The following is a 17,201-nucleotide window of genomic DNA, read 5'->3' as shown; positions in this document are numbered from 1 at the left end:
TAACCAAGGCTTTGCATGCACTTCTTTATTCAAGCCACACTTATCCACCAAGTCATAATTAACATAACTATAATTATATCCAGGTTCAATCAAAATAGAAACAATTTGATCACAAAGCTTGTCGTCCATCGCGATAATAGAAGCCTAATGATTTGTATATCTATTCTCCAATACTGCATAGATCCGTGGAATACTCTGTCCAACATCCCCCACTGTATGTGCCTCCTTAGCACTGTAGTTCTACGGTCTACCACCCTGATGTTATGGATAATCTCTCCTGTGATTCTCTCCTCCACAAGTCCAACACTACAAGGGCTTCCAACCATAACCCTTGTTCTGCTCCTCAAACATGTTATCACTTAGAGAAAACCCTAGTTGTGGGAAAAACTCTAAGGTAACCTCAAACTTCTTTGAGTCTAAAAGGTTGCCCCTTTCAACCTGGAGAGGGACCTCTTCCTAAAACTCAGCTACCCAAGGTCACAGTGGTAGAAGGTTTGCAATAAATCCTATGGTCATATTTATTTAGAAAAAAAACTGAGGTTGGTTGGGCTGAAAGAAAATTTCACCATTGTGCATGGAGTTTGAACCAATCAAGGTTATATAATAACAGGATCAAACATCACAAAATCAAGATAGTAACAATTCCTTTAACAATTTTCAGGAAAGTTGGAAGATAGTGGAGAAAAATAGTGTGATATATATGTGAAAAACAAGTATTAAAATACTTGAAACATAAAGAAAATGGAGCATAGTGATATGAATTCCAATTTCAAACACTTAACTTCAGACATTGAAGAAAATATTACACCAAAAAACAGACAGAGAATTATAACACGGGAATTTCTGCAAAACTGCTCACATAGATTTCCTGCTTATTTTTGTCCCAAGGAAGCTTACATGTGGAAGCATCATGTCCATCTCTATTGCATCATATGTAATGAATATCATACCTTTCTCTTTGGAAATGTCTCCCCCCACCCCCTCGGGCCTCTAAACTTATTCCTTCATCTTCCTCTTCAGCCATCTCTTCCTCTAGAAGAATCTTGTGAATGATTCTTCTCTTTTTGTGCAAGGAACGCGGCTTCTTCAGAAGACTAAGGAGTTGTCTTCTTCCCAAAATCCTTCCCTCTTTCAACAAACTTCTTCGCAAGGGAGTCCAAGGTAATATCCTTATGTTTGCCACTTGCTTGCAATGACTCAAGATAATGTGAATAGGTGGGATATAGTGCCTTGACATAAACTATGAAAGGAATATCTATTTCAACACCAATAACTTTTATGTCATGCATAATGGAACTTTTTTCTAATGCTAAGGCAAGAGGGTCATCATTTTCAACTCAAGATTGAACAACTTTATCATCAATTGAAGAACTTCAAATTCAGAGTGTGAGTTATACAATTCCTTCAACCTCTTTAAGGCTTCAAAGGCATTTGAAAATGGTGAAATATGACGACTCACCTCTTCATTTACTAACGCTTCAATCAAGGCATAGGCCTTGTTGTTCTTGTTTTCCCAGATGGCAAGCTCCTTATCTGAAGTAGGCTTTTCTGGTGCATTGTCTCCTTCTCCTTCACAAATTCCTTTCCAAAGCTCAATGAAAATGAGAGTGTGTTTTATCTTCCGAGGCCATTCATGATAGTTCTATTTGCTAATGAAAACTACTCTCACTATGGAGATGATAAATGCATCATAAAATCTGAATTTAATTCAAAATACTTAACAGAAAAATTGATATCCTTACAACAAAAATAATTAGCTATTTCTTAAAAAAAAAAAAAAATTCATCCACAACTCAAAAAGTAAATTCTCAATATACCTCCATATATACTTTATGGAGGTTCATACTATATTTCCATTAAAAAAGAGTGAAGAGTGTCATTATTCATATGTCATGGTCCTTTTTTTAAAATCCATTATATACCACTCATAAAATAGCAATGCAATTGAATATTATACCATATGTCTCGTACCATATATTCACTCACTTCATCTTATAAACCATACAAGCCATATGCTCTTATAAAAAATGTTGTGCACTTCAATTCGTGCTCATAAAAATCAACGTAGGATTCAACACCCTGAGCAAAACGCGTAGCGTTCAACAAGAGCCGAGGGCACAGAGTCAGCGAAAAAAAAAGCACGACCTTAAAAAGTGGTCATCATATTCCCGCTGTGATTCTAATCGTGTCACTTCACGTGATGAGGTTGGTCAATTACAATTCAAAAGAAGTTGCCACACAACAGCCACGACGGGGTTCCCTTTCCAATACGACGTCGGGTCTCTGTCCTCCCACACTTAAAACGAACACGCAATACCACTTTGGTCCAGTGGCCTCTCCTCAGCTCCCACTGGTCGCCTCTCCTCGAATTTTGTCAGTGCCTCTATCCTCAACAACTTCGACATACAGCACAATACCATTCACGACATTCAATGGTTCAACACGGTCTCAGCATTCAACGCTTCAACATTAAAACGCATACACAGCACTATTCAAGGCATCAACACATGAGAGTCTTCAACGCACCAAGTAGAGAATGCAGGACTTACGGGTCAGAAACTGTAAAAAGGGATTTTTAGGCTAGGCTAGGCTAGGCTAGGCTTTAATATTATGTTAGGTTAAAGTGGTGAGCTTAAGTCAATTGCAGGTTCCGCCCTCATGTTCGTAGGATCTCGTAATATTTGGGAATCCGCAATGGACTTAAAAATGGCCGGTTAAGAGTAACTCCACTAATAAATTGATGTTTTCATTAAAATAGAATATGGATATATATATATATATATGAAGAGAGACTATTGGGTTTCAATTTTCAATGTCTTTTTATCTTTCAATTCTTTTTATTTTTCTACTTACAATGTTTACATGGATTTATCTAGTCCCAAAAATTAATTAATTTAAAATTATGTCACTTCATATTAACATCTAAATATTTTATTTTATTTATGGTTGATAGTGAGAGTGTCAGATATAATTTTACCACATCTCCTACGGATTGGGTTGTGATTTCAACAATGAAACAAGGACAATAAGAGTGGAGTTATTCATGTTTTATAGTGATTTTAATTAAAACTTACCTATAATGTTTATTTTTTGTTTTTATTGTTTAGAGATTGTTTTTTATTTAAAAATATTTTATTTTTAGTGCCAATTCAAGGTTGAGCATTGAAAGAATTACATATCTCTCTTATACTACATTGCAAAATTTTATTTAAAAATATTTTATTTTTAGTAAGTATGGAAGGAATTACACATCCCCTCATACTATATTGTAAAATTCTCTACCAATAATAATAATAATCCATTTTTAAAATCATAGTCAATAAAAAAATCAAATTAATATATAACAATTAGGGATAAATTTATAACTTTTTATAATGATCAACCTAAATTTTACGAAGCAATAAATTTAATGTATTTAAATTTCTAATAAAATATAAATTAACATTTCAAAATTTAATATAAAATTATGGTACTTAATATTCATTTCCATATTAATGGTCTAATCTATCACTCCCCATACATTTCAATCTCACTTCACAATATGAGACAGTCTCACGTACCCATTGAAAAGGGATATTTTGGCTACCCATTGAGGTACAATCTAAGCCCCATGTTTTCTACCCTTAAAATCTATATCTTTAATTCACTTACGAATGCGAACACAAGTTACTTCATCGAATGGAATGTTGAAGACATGAATGGACGATGCTTACTATGCCACCTGTTTTGAGAAGTTGATGAGACATATATTTTATTTATGGTTGAAATATATATAGATAGATATTTCTTATAATCACTAATTAAATAAATCAATAAGAATCAAATAAATTAATTTGAGTGAAGTTTTTGAGATTTTACAATACTTTAAAATACTAGAAATATTTTTATTTTTATTTTTAAAATTATAATAAATATTATTAAATATTTAATTTTTATTTTAAAACCAATTTATATCAATTCTACTAGAATTTTTAAAATTATAATAAATATTATTAAATATTTAATTTTTATTTTAAAACCAATTTATATCAATTCTACATTACTCATAGAAAAAAATCGCAACAAATCATAAAACACATTTTTAAATGAAAACAATATAAAAATATTAAAAATTTAGTGAAATTTAATATTATTATAATTCATAAAACCAATAAATCTATTTTTATTATCATACATCAAATTCAATGATATAATATGATTAAAAATAAACTTAACTAAATTAATTTTTGGCTTCCTATCTTTGTGATGTATAATGAACCATATTCTTTTTATTTCATTCTTAAAATAATAATAATAACCTATTCAATAATATGATTAAAAATAAACTTAACTAAATTAATTTTTGGCTTCTTATCTTTCTCATGTATAATGAACCATATTCTTTTTATTTCATTTTTAAAATAATAATAATAATAACCTAAAAAGTAGTTATGTAATTTAATAAATAATATAGAAATATATATATTTTTAATGAAAGTTTATTTGCAATACGGTTATAGGTTTTATGATTTAAAATTATATAAGAAATGTTTTCTAGATTGTAATTATGTAAATTTGTTTCATACTATGTTCTTTGACATTTTTTCATTTTGAAAAAAGTTGTGTTGCATTTTATTTTATTTAATAATATAAAATTTAATTTTATAAAATCAATTAAATAATCTAAAATAATATTGTTATTAAAAATTAAATCAATCAGAAGCACAACCGTGCCCAGTCTACAGCTCGCAAATGGTGGAAGGTTGATCACGAGAGAAAATTATGGCCAGCAGTTACCAAGGCGCAGCCAGCAATTACCAAGGAGCAGCCGGCAAGAGGATGGGCTATCCGAAGGACACCGTTGATCTGGACCCCAAACCTGGTGATATCCTGTCGGTCTGGGGTCTGGAAGTCACAAATCAGAATATTGAATGGTATATTCGTCCAGCTGGAAGTCTAGGGAAAGAATCGCGCAGTTTGGAGGAGGTCTGGGACCTGAAGGATACCCCAGGGTGGCTGGAGGGCAATCTAGGCCTACCCTTCCTAAGCAGCCGGAAGGAATTCCCTCTCATTCAAGAGACGCAGACTCAGGGCGATTTGGCAGAAGCAGCAGCAAAAAATCCGTTTGTAAGTACATCAAACCCCCACCCCCTCAGTCTATTCTTCTCCAGAGGGTTAGAAGACATGGTAATAAGCTGCGGATTAGGGATCTCAGAAGGGAACAACTCTAAGTTGAAACCAGGAACGGCACATCCACAAGCTACGAAAACCCAAAACCCACACAGTCGCAGGCAGACTAAGCAAAAACTTCTAAGTCCGGGGCCAAGGTTTGCGGGGGTCCTGAACCTTGAAGATGGGCTGGGAGAAGAAGGGACGACAGCAGAGCGGGGACTAAAGCTAGGGGAGGAGGTAACAATCGGGGGGACTGTGGGCAACAGTGGGAAGAGACAAGCAGAAGGCAGCGACAAGGAAGGCAGAGTTCTCACCCAGGAGGAGAGGAGAACGAACGAGATCCACCGAGAAGAGACAGATGTGCAAACAGTCGTTCTGAACAGGGAGGAAGGGCCACAGTAGAGGCAAAAGGGGGAGAAAAGGAAAAATCCTAAGCTAATTAAAAGGAAAGAAATTGTTTCAAACCTGATCCTGGGGACAAATGTGTTAATAGACGAAGCCATGGAAGTCAAGGATCTGACACTAGTTGGAAGGGCAAGGGGGAAAAATACTCAGCGAAATTCATCTAGGAATGGGCTTCCCAACAATGGAAGGAAGGCCCGGACTCAACCTTCCAGGTGTCAACGCTTGCAAAGGGCTAGTTTATCATCAAATTTGTAAAAAAAAAAGCAGTGAACTAGATATTGGACAGGAACTGGGCCTTCGGAAGATCTTATTCAAACACTGGAACCCCCTATTTGACGCCCAGAGGGAAAGAACCGACGAGCTACCAGTCTGGGTTTGCCTACCAGGGCTCCCACCTTTCCTCTGGGTCGAATCCATCTTCAGATCTATTAGGAACCATCTTTGGAAGTATATGGAAACGGACATGTCCTTCCTCCAAGCCAGAGACATGGGGATGGCTCTCATCTTGGTCAGCCTCACTCCTCGAGCAGGACTAGCTGAAGAAATACAGTTGCACTACAAAGATTTCAAATACCTACAACAACTTGACTATGAACACCTGCCATTCCGATGCCACAGGTGTCACATCTATGGACACTTGGCAAAAGAATGCCTAATGGCCCACAGATGCAGAGGCAACAAGAAGAAGGCCGGACAGGGGGAACAGCAGTGGAATCTCTCAGAACCAGGCCAGAAGAGGGCAACAAGGAGGAAGAGCTGATGGACCTAGACATGGAGGGGCCCCAGAAGAATTCAGGAGAGGGAATTGAACAGTAGCAACAGGCCACCCAGGATCAGCAGCCTCCCATCTAGCTTGAAGGGACGGAAACAATCTAGGACTCTCAAGCTCACATGGAAAGAAGCCATTCGATCGCCAAAGAGGGTATGGGTCTAGAACTAAATCCACCTTCTTTCTATCCAGCAAATTCTTTAAATATAAATGAATCAATGCCTAGTCCCTCCAAGCATCAAAACATGGTAGCTCCTTTGCTTCTTTCAGAAACCATGCAAATGGAAAGTATAATTACTTCCATCCCCAACTTAGATCTGAATCGTGACTATGCCCCTTCCAATTCCGAGGCCCTGAGAGAGGATCCCATCCCAGCCACCAATCCTTATAACCTCAGACCTCATGAGAAAAAACCTCCCCCATGGGGAACCTTGGAGGTAGTAGGAGGCATTGACATGCAATCCTCCCAGCCAGAAGACAGGAAAACAAGAGGGCGAAAATCAAACTTATCTAAGGCTCAGCTAAGAGCCAAGATAGACATTGTGGATGGCAAATAGATGTCCATTTTTGGGGCGCTTAGAGCAGAAAAACCCCTGTCGAAGGTTATCCAATGATCATTCTCTCCTGGAACTGCAGAGGGTTAGCTAGCAACCCAAAAAGGCTGGCCTTAAAAGGAGTAATTAGGAACTACAATACGGATATGCTCCTCCTACAAGAAACCCTGGGAGCCAGAGATTAGGTCTCTAAAACACTATCAAAAATTCTGCCATCTTGGATCATTCTGGGTTTGGATGCAAAAGATCACTCCAGGGGCCTAGCCTTGGCCTACAAGCAAGAGAAGTTCAAAGGTCTAAATTCCTGGGGGATGGATCAGGGGATAGGGACGGAGGTTTACTCCAAAGAACTTTGTACCTCTCTACTGATAGTAAACATTTATGGACCCTACCAGGGAAGAGCCCACTTTTGGAAGACCCTACTCTCCAAGTCCTCTATGAACAGCCCCAATCTGGTAATCGGTGGAGACTTAAACTTCTCCATAGGCTCTTCTAAAACTTGGGGTCCCTTGGCCAGACAAGATCAACTATCAGACTTTTTCACCAACCTTTTCAGAGACAACAAATTACTGGACATTAACTTACTGAAGAACAGACCTACCTGGAGGAATAGAAGAGCAGGGGAAGGCCATGTAGCAAAAAGACTAGACCGATTCCTCCTCCGAGAGGAAACTGTTGCCAAAATACCAGTCTTCCACCAGTGGTTTGGGGAAGGTGGGAATTCGGATCATATGCCAATTCTACTTGAACTATCCAAGCCCCCAAAAAACCAGTTGCCCCCTTCAAATTTAACCCCGCTTGGCTTCAAGAAGACTCTTTCAATTCCCTCTTTAAATCCACTTGGAGATCAGCCAGCTCCAGTGAGTCAGACAACAATGCCTACCACTTTATAAAGAACCTAAACCACCTTAAAAATGTCACAGTGAACTGGGCCAAGGAAAAGAAAATGAAAGAAGATGAGGAACTCATCCAAATAGAAAGGAATTTCCACTGGCTTGAAAGCCCTGAAGCTGATGGATATGAAACCTAGGGGAAAAAAGAGATAATCATGCAGCAGGAAGGTAAAAGGAATAAAATCCTCTTGGCAAGAGAAGAGCAATAGCGATTGAGAAGCAGAGCCATTTGGCTAAAGGCAGGTGATGAAAATACTAAATTTTTCCAGAACTATGACAGAGGAAGGAAGAACATCAACACCATCTGGCATCTAAAAGAAGAAGGAGGCAGCGAGGCCCGCTCCTTCTAAGATCTCTCACAGATGGGCATAAGACACTTCCATAACCTTTTCTCTAACCAAGGTGAAATATCCTTAGCATAAGTGATCCAGAATGCCCAAACCTTCCCTCGTTATGTGGAAGAAGAGGAGCCGCGGGAATTGATGAGAGAAGTCACCAGGGGGGGAGGTGGAAGGGATTGTAAAAGCAATGCTTAAAGACAAGAGTCTTGGCCCAGACGGCTGGATAGTGGAGCTGTTCCAACATTTCTTCGAGCAGTTAGGGCAAGATCTAACTGAAGTGGTTGAAGAATCCAGAAGGAAAGGAGTAATTTACCCGCCCTTCAACTCAACCTTCATAGCCCTCATTCTGAAAAAAGAAGAATCCTCCTCCTTTGAGGACTTTTGATCGATCTCCCTTTGTAATTGTATCTATAAAATAATAGCAAAGGTGATAGCCCTCCGGGTTAAACCAATCCTATCCAGGCACATGTCAAGGGAACTGTTCAACTTTCTGAATGGAAGTCAGATCCATGAAGCGATTGGAGTAGCCTAGGAAACCATCCATAGTATCATCCAAAAAAAAATCAGAGCAGTAGTGAAAATTGACTTATCTAAAGAATTTGATAGGGTTAGTTGGATGTACATTCAGATGCTTCTCACGCACCTGGGATTCCATCTAGAATTCATCAACTGGGTAATGGGATTCATAACCAGTGTAATCTTTGTTATTCTCATTAACGAAGCAGCCACCTCTTTTTTCCAAAGTCAAAGAGGACTTCGCTAGGGATGTCCTCTCTTTCCCCTCCTCTTCCTTCTGGTAGTGGAAGGACTCAGCCAACTGATCATCAATGCCCGTAGGAAAGGCAATATTGAAGGACTGGAAGTGGAACCAACTTGAAAATAACCCATCTCCTATTCGTGGATAACATCCTGATTTTCTCTACAGGAAGAAGAATTGAAACTCTGGAACTAAAAGGGCTACTAAAGCTATTCTTAAAAGCAACAGGTCTTCAAATAAATAGTGCTAAATCTAAACTTCTGTTGGAAGGATTCAACAGGCTCGAAGTGGCCCAAATCAAAGATGACCTGCCCTTTGAGGATCGGAAGCTCCAAGATTGCTCAAATATCTTAGGTTTTATCTAAAACCCTGCTCGTATAGGAAGTAGCACTGGCATTGGCTAATAGCAAAAATAGAATCAAGAGTCACCCACTGGAGCTTCAAATGGATATCTAGGGCTAGCAGACTGACTCTAATTAAATCAGTCCTTCTGGCTATCCCGGTTTACTGGGCTGCACTAACCTGGGTCCTGAAAGGGACTCCGGAAAAAATCAGAAGAGTCTGTAGGTTCAAAGGAAGATTCAGCACTCCCATGGGTGGCCTGGGAGAAAGTGGCAAGGCCAAAGGAATGGGGAGAATGGGGCATCAAAAACCTAACAGAATTCGGATCAGTGCTTGTAGCAAAGTTAGGATGGAGGCTCATCAAGTCGGAGAACCTCTGGACTACAGTGGTTAAAAGGAAATATATCGACCCAATGTCGTTAGAAGACTGGATCAGAAGCCCATCCAAGAAGAAAGATAGTGCATCAGTGGTATGGAAAGCAACTTTGGAAGTCTTTAAGATCATAGAACAAGGCCTATCCTCGCAGGTAGGAAATGGAAAACATGTCCGCATAGGGAAGGACCCCTGGGTAGGATGTAATGAAGATTTCAGATTATCTCAGGAACTCACCATACACCTCAACTCCAGAGACATAAATAACCTTAGCCAGATAGAGAAACATGGGCATTCCAACATATGGGTCCAAGCATGGCTCTCAGGTTTGGACCTAAATCTTACCCCCCAATGGACAAGGGAATGGAATACTTTCACTTCGGAGCTGTCTCGATCAAATGTCAGAGTAAGAGACAGACCAGATCAACTAGTTTGGGCCCATGCAGAGTCAGGGAAATACTCCTCAAAACAAGGATACAAATTCTTAATGACAAAGAAAGGATGGGGGATCCAGGACTGGTGGGTAGCCTCAATCTAGAAACTGTAATGCCCGGCAAAAGCTTGAATGCTCTTCTGGTGTATCCTAAAAGAGAAAGTTCCTACCTGGGACATACTCCAGAAAAGATTCAAATCAGGACCAGGAAGATGCGCCCTTTGCAAACCAGCCTCAGAAACAATTTCGCACCTCTTTATGGACTGCTCCTTCTCCAAAGTAGTTTGGCAATTGGTAGAGGACCTAATACACAAAAGGGTTGTATGGAATGGGTAGTCGATAGCAACAACCTAGAAATCATGGTGGACCCAACATCCTAAAGGGAACCTGAGGAACCTGCCCCTTATCATCTCCTGGGATTATGGATCACAAGAAACAAAGCATCTTTCAAGACCATTCCCCATCGATGGAAAGCATAGCTATTGCAAGTGCGACTATCTTCACAAGTATCCCTGAACCCACCCATGGGGAGCTTCCCCGACCGAACATAGAAGAGAACATCAGGGAAGGGATTCCATGGGCATATTTTGATGGGGCCTCCAGCCATGAAAAAATGCGGAGCAAGGCTGATCATCCACTTAAACCCCCAAAGAAGCCTCAAAGCCTTAGTAGGTCTTAGGGAATGGAACCAACAATTTTGCCGAGTTGACAGCCTTAAAACTCCTCCTTTGCTGGCTCATTCATCTGGGCATATCCACGATTCAGATCTTCGGGGACTCACTGAACATTGTCAAATGGTTCAATGGATCAAATAGATGTCAGAACTACATGTTATCATCACTTCTAGAAGAAACCATGCACTTAAAATCTCATTTTAACATCATCTCTCTATGTCATATATACAGGGAACGCAATGATGTTGCAGACTAGCTTTCTAAAGAGGGTCTACAACAAAATATGTGCAGTTGATGAATAGAAGATAAAGAGATGGGCAAGATCCATGTGTCGGATCATCCACCATATGCACAAAATTTTTCACTCTGAAGCCACAGTCAAGGCTGGCACCTTTCTGCTTTTTCTATTGCTTTGTTTTGTTTCTTTAGTTCAAAATAGACATTACAGACATCCATAAAACTTCTCAAAAACTCAAAATACATAGCTGGCTCATTCCTGTTTGGGTTGTTTTCCCTTCTGAGGAGACCCGAGAATGAATCAGCCAAAGCAAGAAACTCTAAAAACTAGAAACAATATTTTTTGTTTGTTTTTTGGTGTTTCAGTCAAGATGCATCGGAACTAATCTTTCAGCAAGGGCTTCTGCGTTTCAAGGAGACCTCGATCACATAACTGATCAGTGAACCGCAATCAGAATTTTGAGATGGCAAAAGGGGGTTCCCCTCCCACAAAATCTCAGCAACTCTATGACTAAAAATCATACAGTCACCTGAATGCTTACAGCATATACAATGTAACTTTTTGTCTTGCAATGAAAAAAAGGTTTTTTTTTCTCTGAAAAAATAATAAATAACTAAATAAATTAAATTAAATTAAATCAATTAAAATACGTAATTGGAGAGAAAATTAAAAATATAATGAAATTTTATCATAAAATTGTAAATATATAAATATTTATTTCCAATATGGTGAGAATTGTTTTAAATGTAAATTAAAAATATTTTCCAGAATTTAATTATGCAAACTTGCTCTCATATATAATGTTTATGACATTTTTTGCATTTAGAAAAAATTATATGGTATAATTTATTTTATTTAATGGTCTTATTTTATTTTATAAAAAAAATATATATATATAATACATATTAAATTAATTTATATAATTTTAAAAATAACTATTTTATAATTGAATAATATAAAATATTTTTTATTAATAAAATTAAATCAATTAAAATCATTTTAATTCAACCTAATATTGTATTTAATTGAAACGAAAATTAAAAATATAAATTTATTTAAGTTGTTTAAAATTAAATAATTTAAAATAATAATATTAATTTAAATTTAAAACAGTTAATTATTTTGTTGACAAAGGTTTTATTAAATATAAAAAAAAAAAAAATACAAATTAAATTTATATTAAAATTTACATTTATTTTTTATTAAATAGTAAAATTTACCTTTATTTTTTTTATTAAATAACAAATTACATCAAAATAAAATAGGAAGTAGCACATGACGAACAAAACGCCTTGAAAAATAAAAATAATACAAATCAAATAATAATAATAATAATATATATAAACCAATGTTATAATAAATCAAAAAAATTTAATTTAATATAATCACACTTGATGTGTTGATTCCAAACGCGTCGACACAAGATTTTGGTCATGTGATTTTGCCGAAGATTTTCTAAACAACATTGATCCAATCTGAATAAAAATTTGCTTCGTTCGAGACGGGCATTCCCTAGAAGATGAGTTTTCAAACTGATGTGGTTCAGTCAAACAGTACTACCATTCCCCAAATACAAAAGAAATTCCATACGCTCCAACACAATCGGTGTTCAACGGTCAAAGATATATATAGATCTTCTTCAATACCCAGTGGCGCATTTGATTTATCTGCATTCATATCCTTCGGCTTTTCGGGCACAATACACAGCTTGGTCGGGCATACATTCCCAGAATTGCATTATTTTTTATGAAAATCCAACTGAGCACGCTTCCGTGTCAATGATCTCCTTGCATTGTTTTTAATGAAAATCCAACTGAGCACGCTTCCGTGTCAATGATCTCCTTGTTACATTCAATATCCTGGAACACACGCGGTACACTCTCATACGATTATACCGTAATCGAAGTTTTCTGTTTAAATTTTCGATGAATGGACCAACGAAACAGCACTACGCTAGGTTAGCAGGAAGTCCTCTGCGACTTCTTAGGTCAATTACTCTCGCCGGCCTCATATGCTATATATTGTTCGTCCTCCACCCCACTTAATATCAACCCAGTGGAGTGACTAAGTAGGCCTCATATGCCATATATTGTTCGTCCTCCACCCCACTTAATATCAACCCAGTGGAGTGACTAAGTAGCTGTTGCAGGTGCCTTTTGTTTCTTTTCCCATGGCGAGTCTTCTATCGTTTGCTGTCATAGTCATCACTATTTTTGCTCTCTTCATATGGAATATTGAGGTAAGACGTTCCAGCAGATCACAATTGATCAGTGATAATGCCAATAAAGTAAAGCAAATATAGGATTTCATGATATAGCATCTAACCCTCATAACAATACATTCTTTGATTTTGCAGGCAGCGCTACCACACAGCAATGTTGATCCTTTCATGGAGCAGAAGCGAGTAAGTTCTGATGCTTATTAATACTCTTGCATCGACTCGGATTATTCAATAATTCACCGCTCCTGCACTCTACTATATGGTTACATGCATTTTTATGGTAATCTATCTGACCAGTAGTTCGTTGCTTTCAGGGCCGTGACGGCGGGGGAAGTATTCGTCCGTCAGGTTCGATCTTTTCGGATACTTATTTTACATCGAACTTCTTCTACCGAAAATTTCTAGTACGCTTACGATTAGATTGATTGAAAAAGTTTGTATCGTGATTGAATGTTAATGCAGAATGCGGGCCAAGGTGTGCATACCGTTGTTCGGCAACTTCTCACAAGAAGCCGTGCATGTTCTTCTGTCAAAAGTGCTGCGCAAAGTGTCTGTGTGTTCCTCCCGGGACTTCTGGAAACAAAGAAGTATGCCCTTGCTACAACAACTGGAAGACACAGCAAGGTGGCCCCAAGTGCCCTTGATCATGATCATGTCACCTCCAGCCAAGAATAAGTAACAATAATAGTAGTAATAATGACTATGCAGCTTCTGTTGGGTTTACGAATGCCTCCTTGCACTATAGATGAGTGGACCGGGAGAGAATTTAGCGAAGAAGGGGAAAAGTTTTGTAATATCCGTATTTATGCATTGCCTGCATCAATAGATTGATAATCTGTTTTTATCAGCTTCGATTTGATTGTCTTCTCCTCTTTTATTTGCGGCGCTGGGAATCATTAATATATTGAAAGCATGATTTGAAAAATAAAATTGAATGATATATCCAATCTCCCAGCCCCCACTAGGGTTGTACAGAACCCCATTTCTCTGGACATTTATATATACCCTGCATAATACATAATCACAAACCAGATATCGACAGTGAAGCTATTGCATGAGTTACTAAATGATTAGACACTCTTCTTTGTCGATGCTGATAACCGTGTCGCTCATTTTAATTGAAGTACATTGATCCAGTCACTAAGTTCGTTATAATCAAATTACGGAAGTTACCAAATAAATTCGATGTTGAGTTGGGTATCAACGAGACTACACTATCTCCCCCTTAAACCAATGTGATTTTGATTAGCAAGTCATAACCATGGCAATCTTGTATTTTCTTCAAACGATCAAGATTTCTGAATGCCAGCTTCAATAAGGGTTCCTCGATGTCGGTTCAAAATCTAGAGGCTTTGAAGAATCTGGATGGAGTCCTCCATTTTTTTCCAAGAGATTTTTTTTTAAGAGTTGATGAATATGATGTGAGTTTTGAACAAATGGTTTTTATTAGAACCGTGATGGCGGTATTAAACATTTTATCATTGAACCGATGGTTTTTATTAGAACCCTGATGGCAGTATTGAACAAATGGTAAAGTGGTCATAGGAAAGATATGACAAAAGATTAATAAGAATTTGATTTGCGATCACAGCAAGAGAAAGTGTGTGAGCTCCTCCCAATGGAATTATTAGAACATCAACACGCTGTATTGCTATATATATGATTTGTGTAGTCATGATGACATATCTCTGGCATATAATTTTCATGTCAATATGTATAATTTTTTAGCTGTAACCATCACTTGCGTCATATTTATATGATTTAATGCCAATCAACCTTGAATTTGAATTTATGGCGTCATCAACGGAGGAACAACATTAAGAAGAAAGAAATTCAATGATGCTAACGAAAAGCTTGCCTAGCACATATGACAAACCTACTTTTCCATTTTGTATCAATTTTTTAGGAGTAGGGGATCTTTCCATAAGGTGCTTTTAGTCTTTTCGTAATAGGCGAGAAATCACTGGAACATTGATTAATAAATCTTTCGATGAAATGGTTCTAGTTTTTAAATTTAATTTAATAAGATGAAAATAAGTGGGATTAAATTGTTATTTAATAATAAAAATATTAAAAAAAATTATAGAAAACAATAATAACATATATAATATTTAAAAAAAATTCAATAATGATAAATAAATTAAAAAATAAAATTATAAATATTTAAATTACTTGAAATGTTTTAATCATAATTTTTTTCAATTATTTTATATAATAAATATATAAAAAAATTAACCATATATAATATACGAATAATTGATATTAAAATATTTTATTTAACATAAACATTGATTATATTTTTTTTATTGTTAATAATATATTTTTAAATACAATTTAATATTATCAATTCTATATTGAGATATTTTATTTATAATTCACATTAAATTGTTTCATTATTAATAATTTAATACTAATATTTTTTTTATTTTTTTAGTTTTTAAAATATTTTATTTGGTCAATATTAAAATAGTTTTTTTCGAACTTTCTTTGTTTATATGAAATTGATTTTTTTATTATTAAAAATAGAATGAATTACACCTCGCTCTCTCTAGCATTACCATTTTAAAGAAGGAAATGATTTTTTTTACTTTTAACTATTTTTTTCATAGATTCTAAACTAGCAATTGAACCACATGAATTATTTTATTTAAAAAGATATTTCAGTATCGTATAATTGTTTGGATAAAGAAATTGGTTTTTTATAGATTGAATCAGTATAGATAGAGTATTTAGAGTATATTCACTTACACAACAAACTGACTATATTTTAAAAGTGAAACATGTCAATTTAGCAAAATTGAACTTGAGATCACAATGATGTCACCAATCCACCTAAGTCAAAGTGACTAGAGATTGCATCCATCATGAGAAGCCCAAACAAAAAAAATGAGGTAAAAAAGACCCCTAAGGTGAGAAATGAAATGGAATGGTTGTGGCACTCTCATGTTTATGTATTTTTGAATACTTGCAAGTGTGTTGGACTTTGCACTTGGATCATTTGACACGGAAATGGTTGCATTCTCTTTATAATTTATCGTATCAACTAATGAGGCTTGCTTCCCGAGGGGCATATTTCAATTACTTAATACCATTCCTCACCTTTGAAAACTAGAGCATTATGGTTTATATCTTCCCCAAATGATGTGAATTAGACTAATTGATTATATTTTGCATATCAAATAGGAAGATCAATCCAGGGCTTTTGCATCCATGTTAATTTAAATTTTTTTATCTCTAGCTGTCACATGATAACAAATACTCATCTTTTTCTTAATTTGTATGCTTCTCGGGAAGTTTTCAAAATTTCTTGGTATACAGCTTAATGTTTCTAATTCTCTATTCTAGAGTGTCATCCCAAGATCTCCAACCATTTCATCATGTCCATTAAATAAAGCTCATCCACCACCCTTAACCAAGAAGCCAATCATTGAATGCATGTGAAGGACATAGTTGGGGAGGCATGGGCTTGGGGACAATCAGGATGGGAAAATATATCAGTCATCCTCCCTTGTGGAAAATTTTGCCCTGTCCTCCATTCTCATGGGAATCATTTCCATTCCTCCCATTCAACACTCTCACCATTCTCAAGTACAAGACACTTTTCAAATTCTGCATTCTTCTTGTTTTGGAATTGCTATAGAAAATTGAAAATGACCAAATTAGATATTTAAGAGTAATTCATGAATAAAATATGGATGGTTGTAGAGGAACATAGAATTTGAGCACTTTAGAAGCCTTCCCTGTCAGCTCTTTCACTATTCTGATCTATAAGCACTGCCCAAATTATGCATGTTGCATTCCTCTTGTTTGAGAACCAAAATTTGAAAAACAATTCCCACTAAGGGAAGACAAATTTGTGGATTTGGATCAAATATGGTTATAGAGGAGCATAACATCATGCCTCCTTAGGAACCTCCCCATTCCTTGTTAGTTTCTTCTCATTGAATGTCTTAGAGCCAAGGCATTGATTTTCCAGGTTATCCCCGGAAGGAAATATGTAGAATGTAGTGTTACTTCCCAAGCTCCCTGAATGTGGGTACTCTATGGGGG

The 17,201-nt window shown here is 36.5% G+C and overlaps 1 protein-coding gene across 1 annotated transcript; it reads left to right on the top strand.

The window, feature by feature from the left end:
• The first annotated feature begins 13,100 nt into the window (after window positions 1-13,100).
• Window positions 13,101-13,795, top strand: LOC149224693 (protein RSI-1-like). The gene is made up of 4 exons (XM_089383591.1): window positions 13,101-13,169; window positions 13,287-13,334; window positions 13,466-13,499; window positions 13,614-13,795. The coding sequence occupies exons 1-4, from the start codon at window positions 13,101-13,103 to the stop codon at window positions 13,793-13,795; spliced, it is 333 nt and encodes a 110-aa protein (XP_089239717.1).
• The last annotated feature ends 3,406 nt before the right edge of the window (window positions 13,796-17,201 follow it).

Source organism: Pinus tabuliformis, chromosome Q, assembly GCF_031772625.1.
Source record: "Pinus tabuliformis cultivar Carrire ecotype Pingquan chromosome Q, CPIR1, whole genome shotgun sequence".
NCBI lineage: Eukaryota > Viridiplantae > Streptophyta > Pinopsida > Pinales > Pinaceae > Pinus > Pinus tabuliformis.
Note: the sequence above shows the minus strand (reverse complement) of the source record. Positions and strands in the feature narration are given on the sequence as shown.

Bases quoted from the DNA above. Each gene is read 5' to 3' on its own strand.
- LOC149224693 (XM_089383591.1), top strand. From the start codon at position 13,101: ATGGCGAGTCTTCTATCGTTTGCTGTCATAGTCATCACTATTTTTGCT. The intron at 13,335-13,465 runs GTAAGTTCTGAT...CGTTGCTTTCAG, and splicing joins CTTTCATGGAGCAGAAGCGA to GGCCGTGACGGCGGGGGAAG. The intron at 13,500-13,613 runs GTTCGATCTTTT...ATGTTAATGCAG, and splicing joins GGGAAGTATTCGTCCGTCAG to AATGCGGGCCAAGGTGTGCA.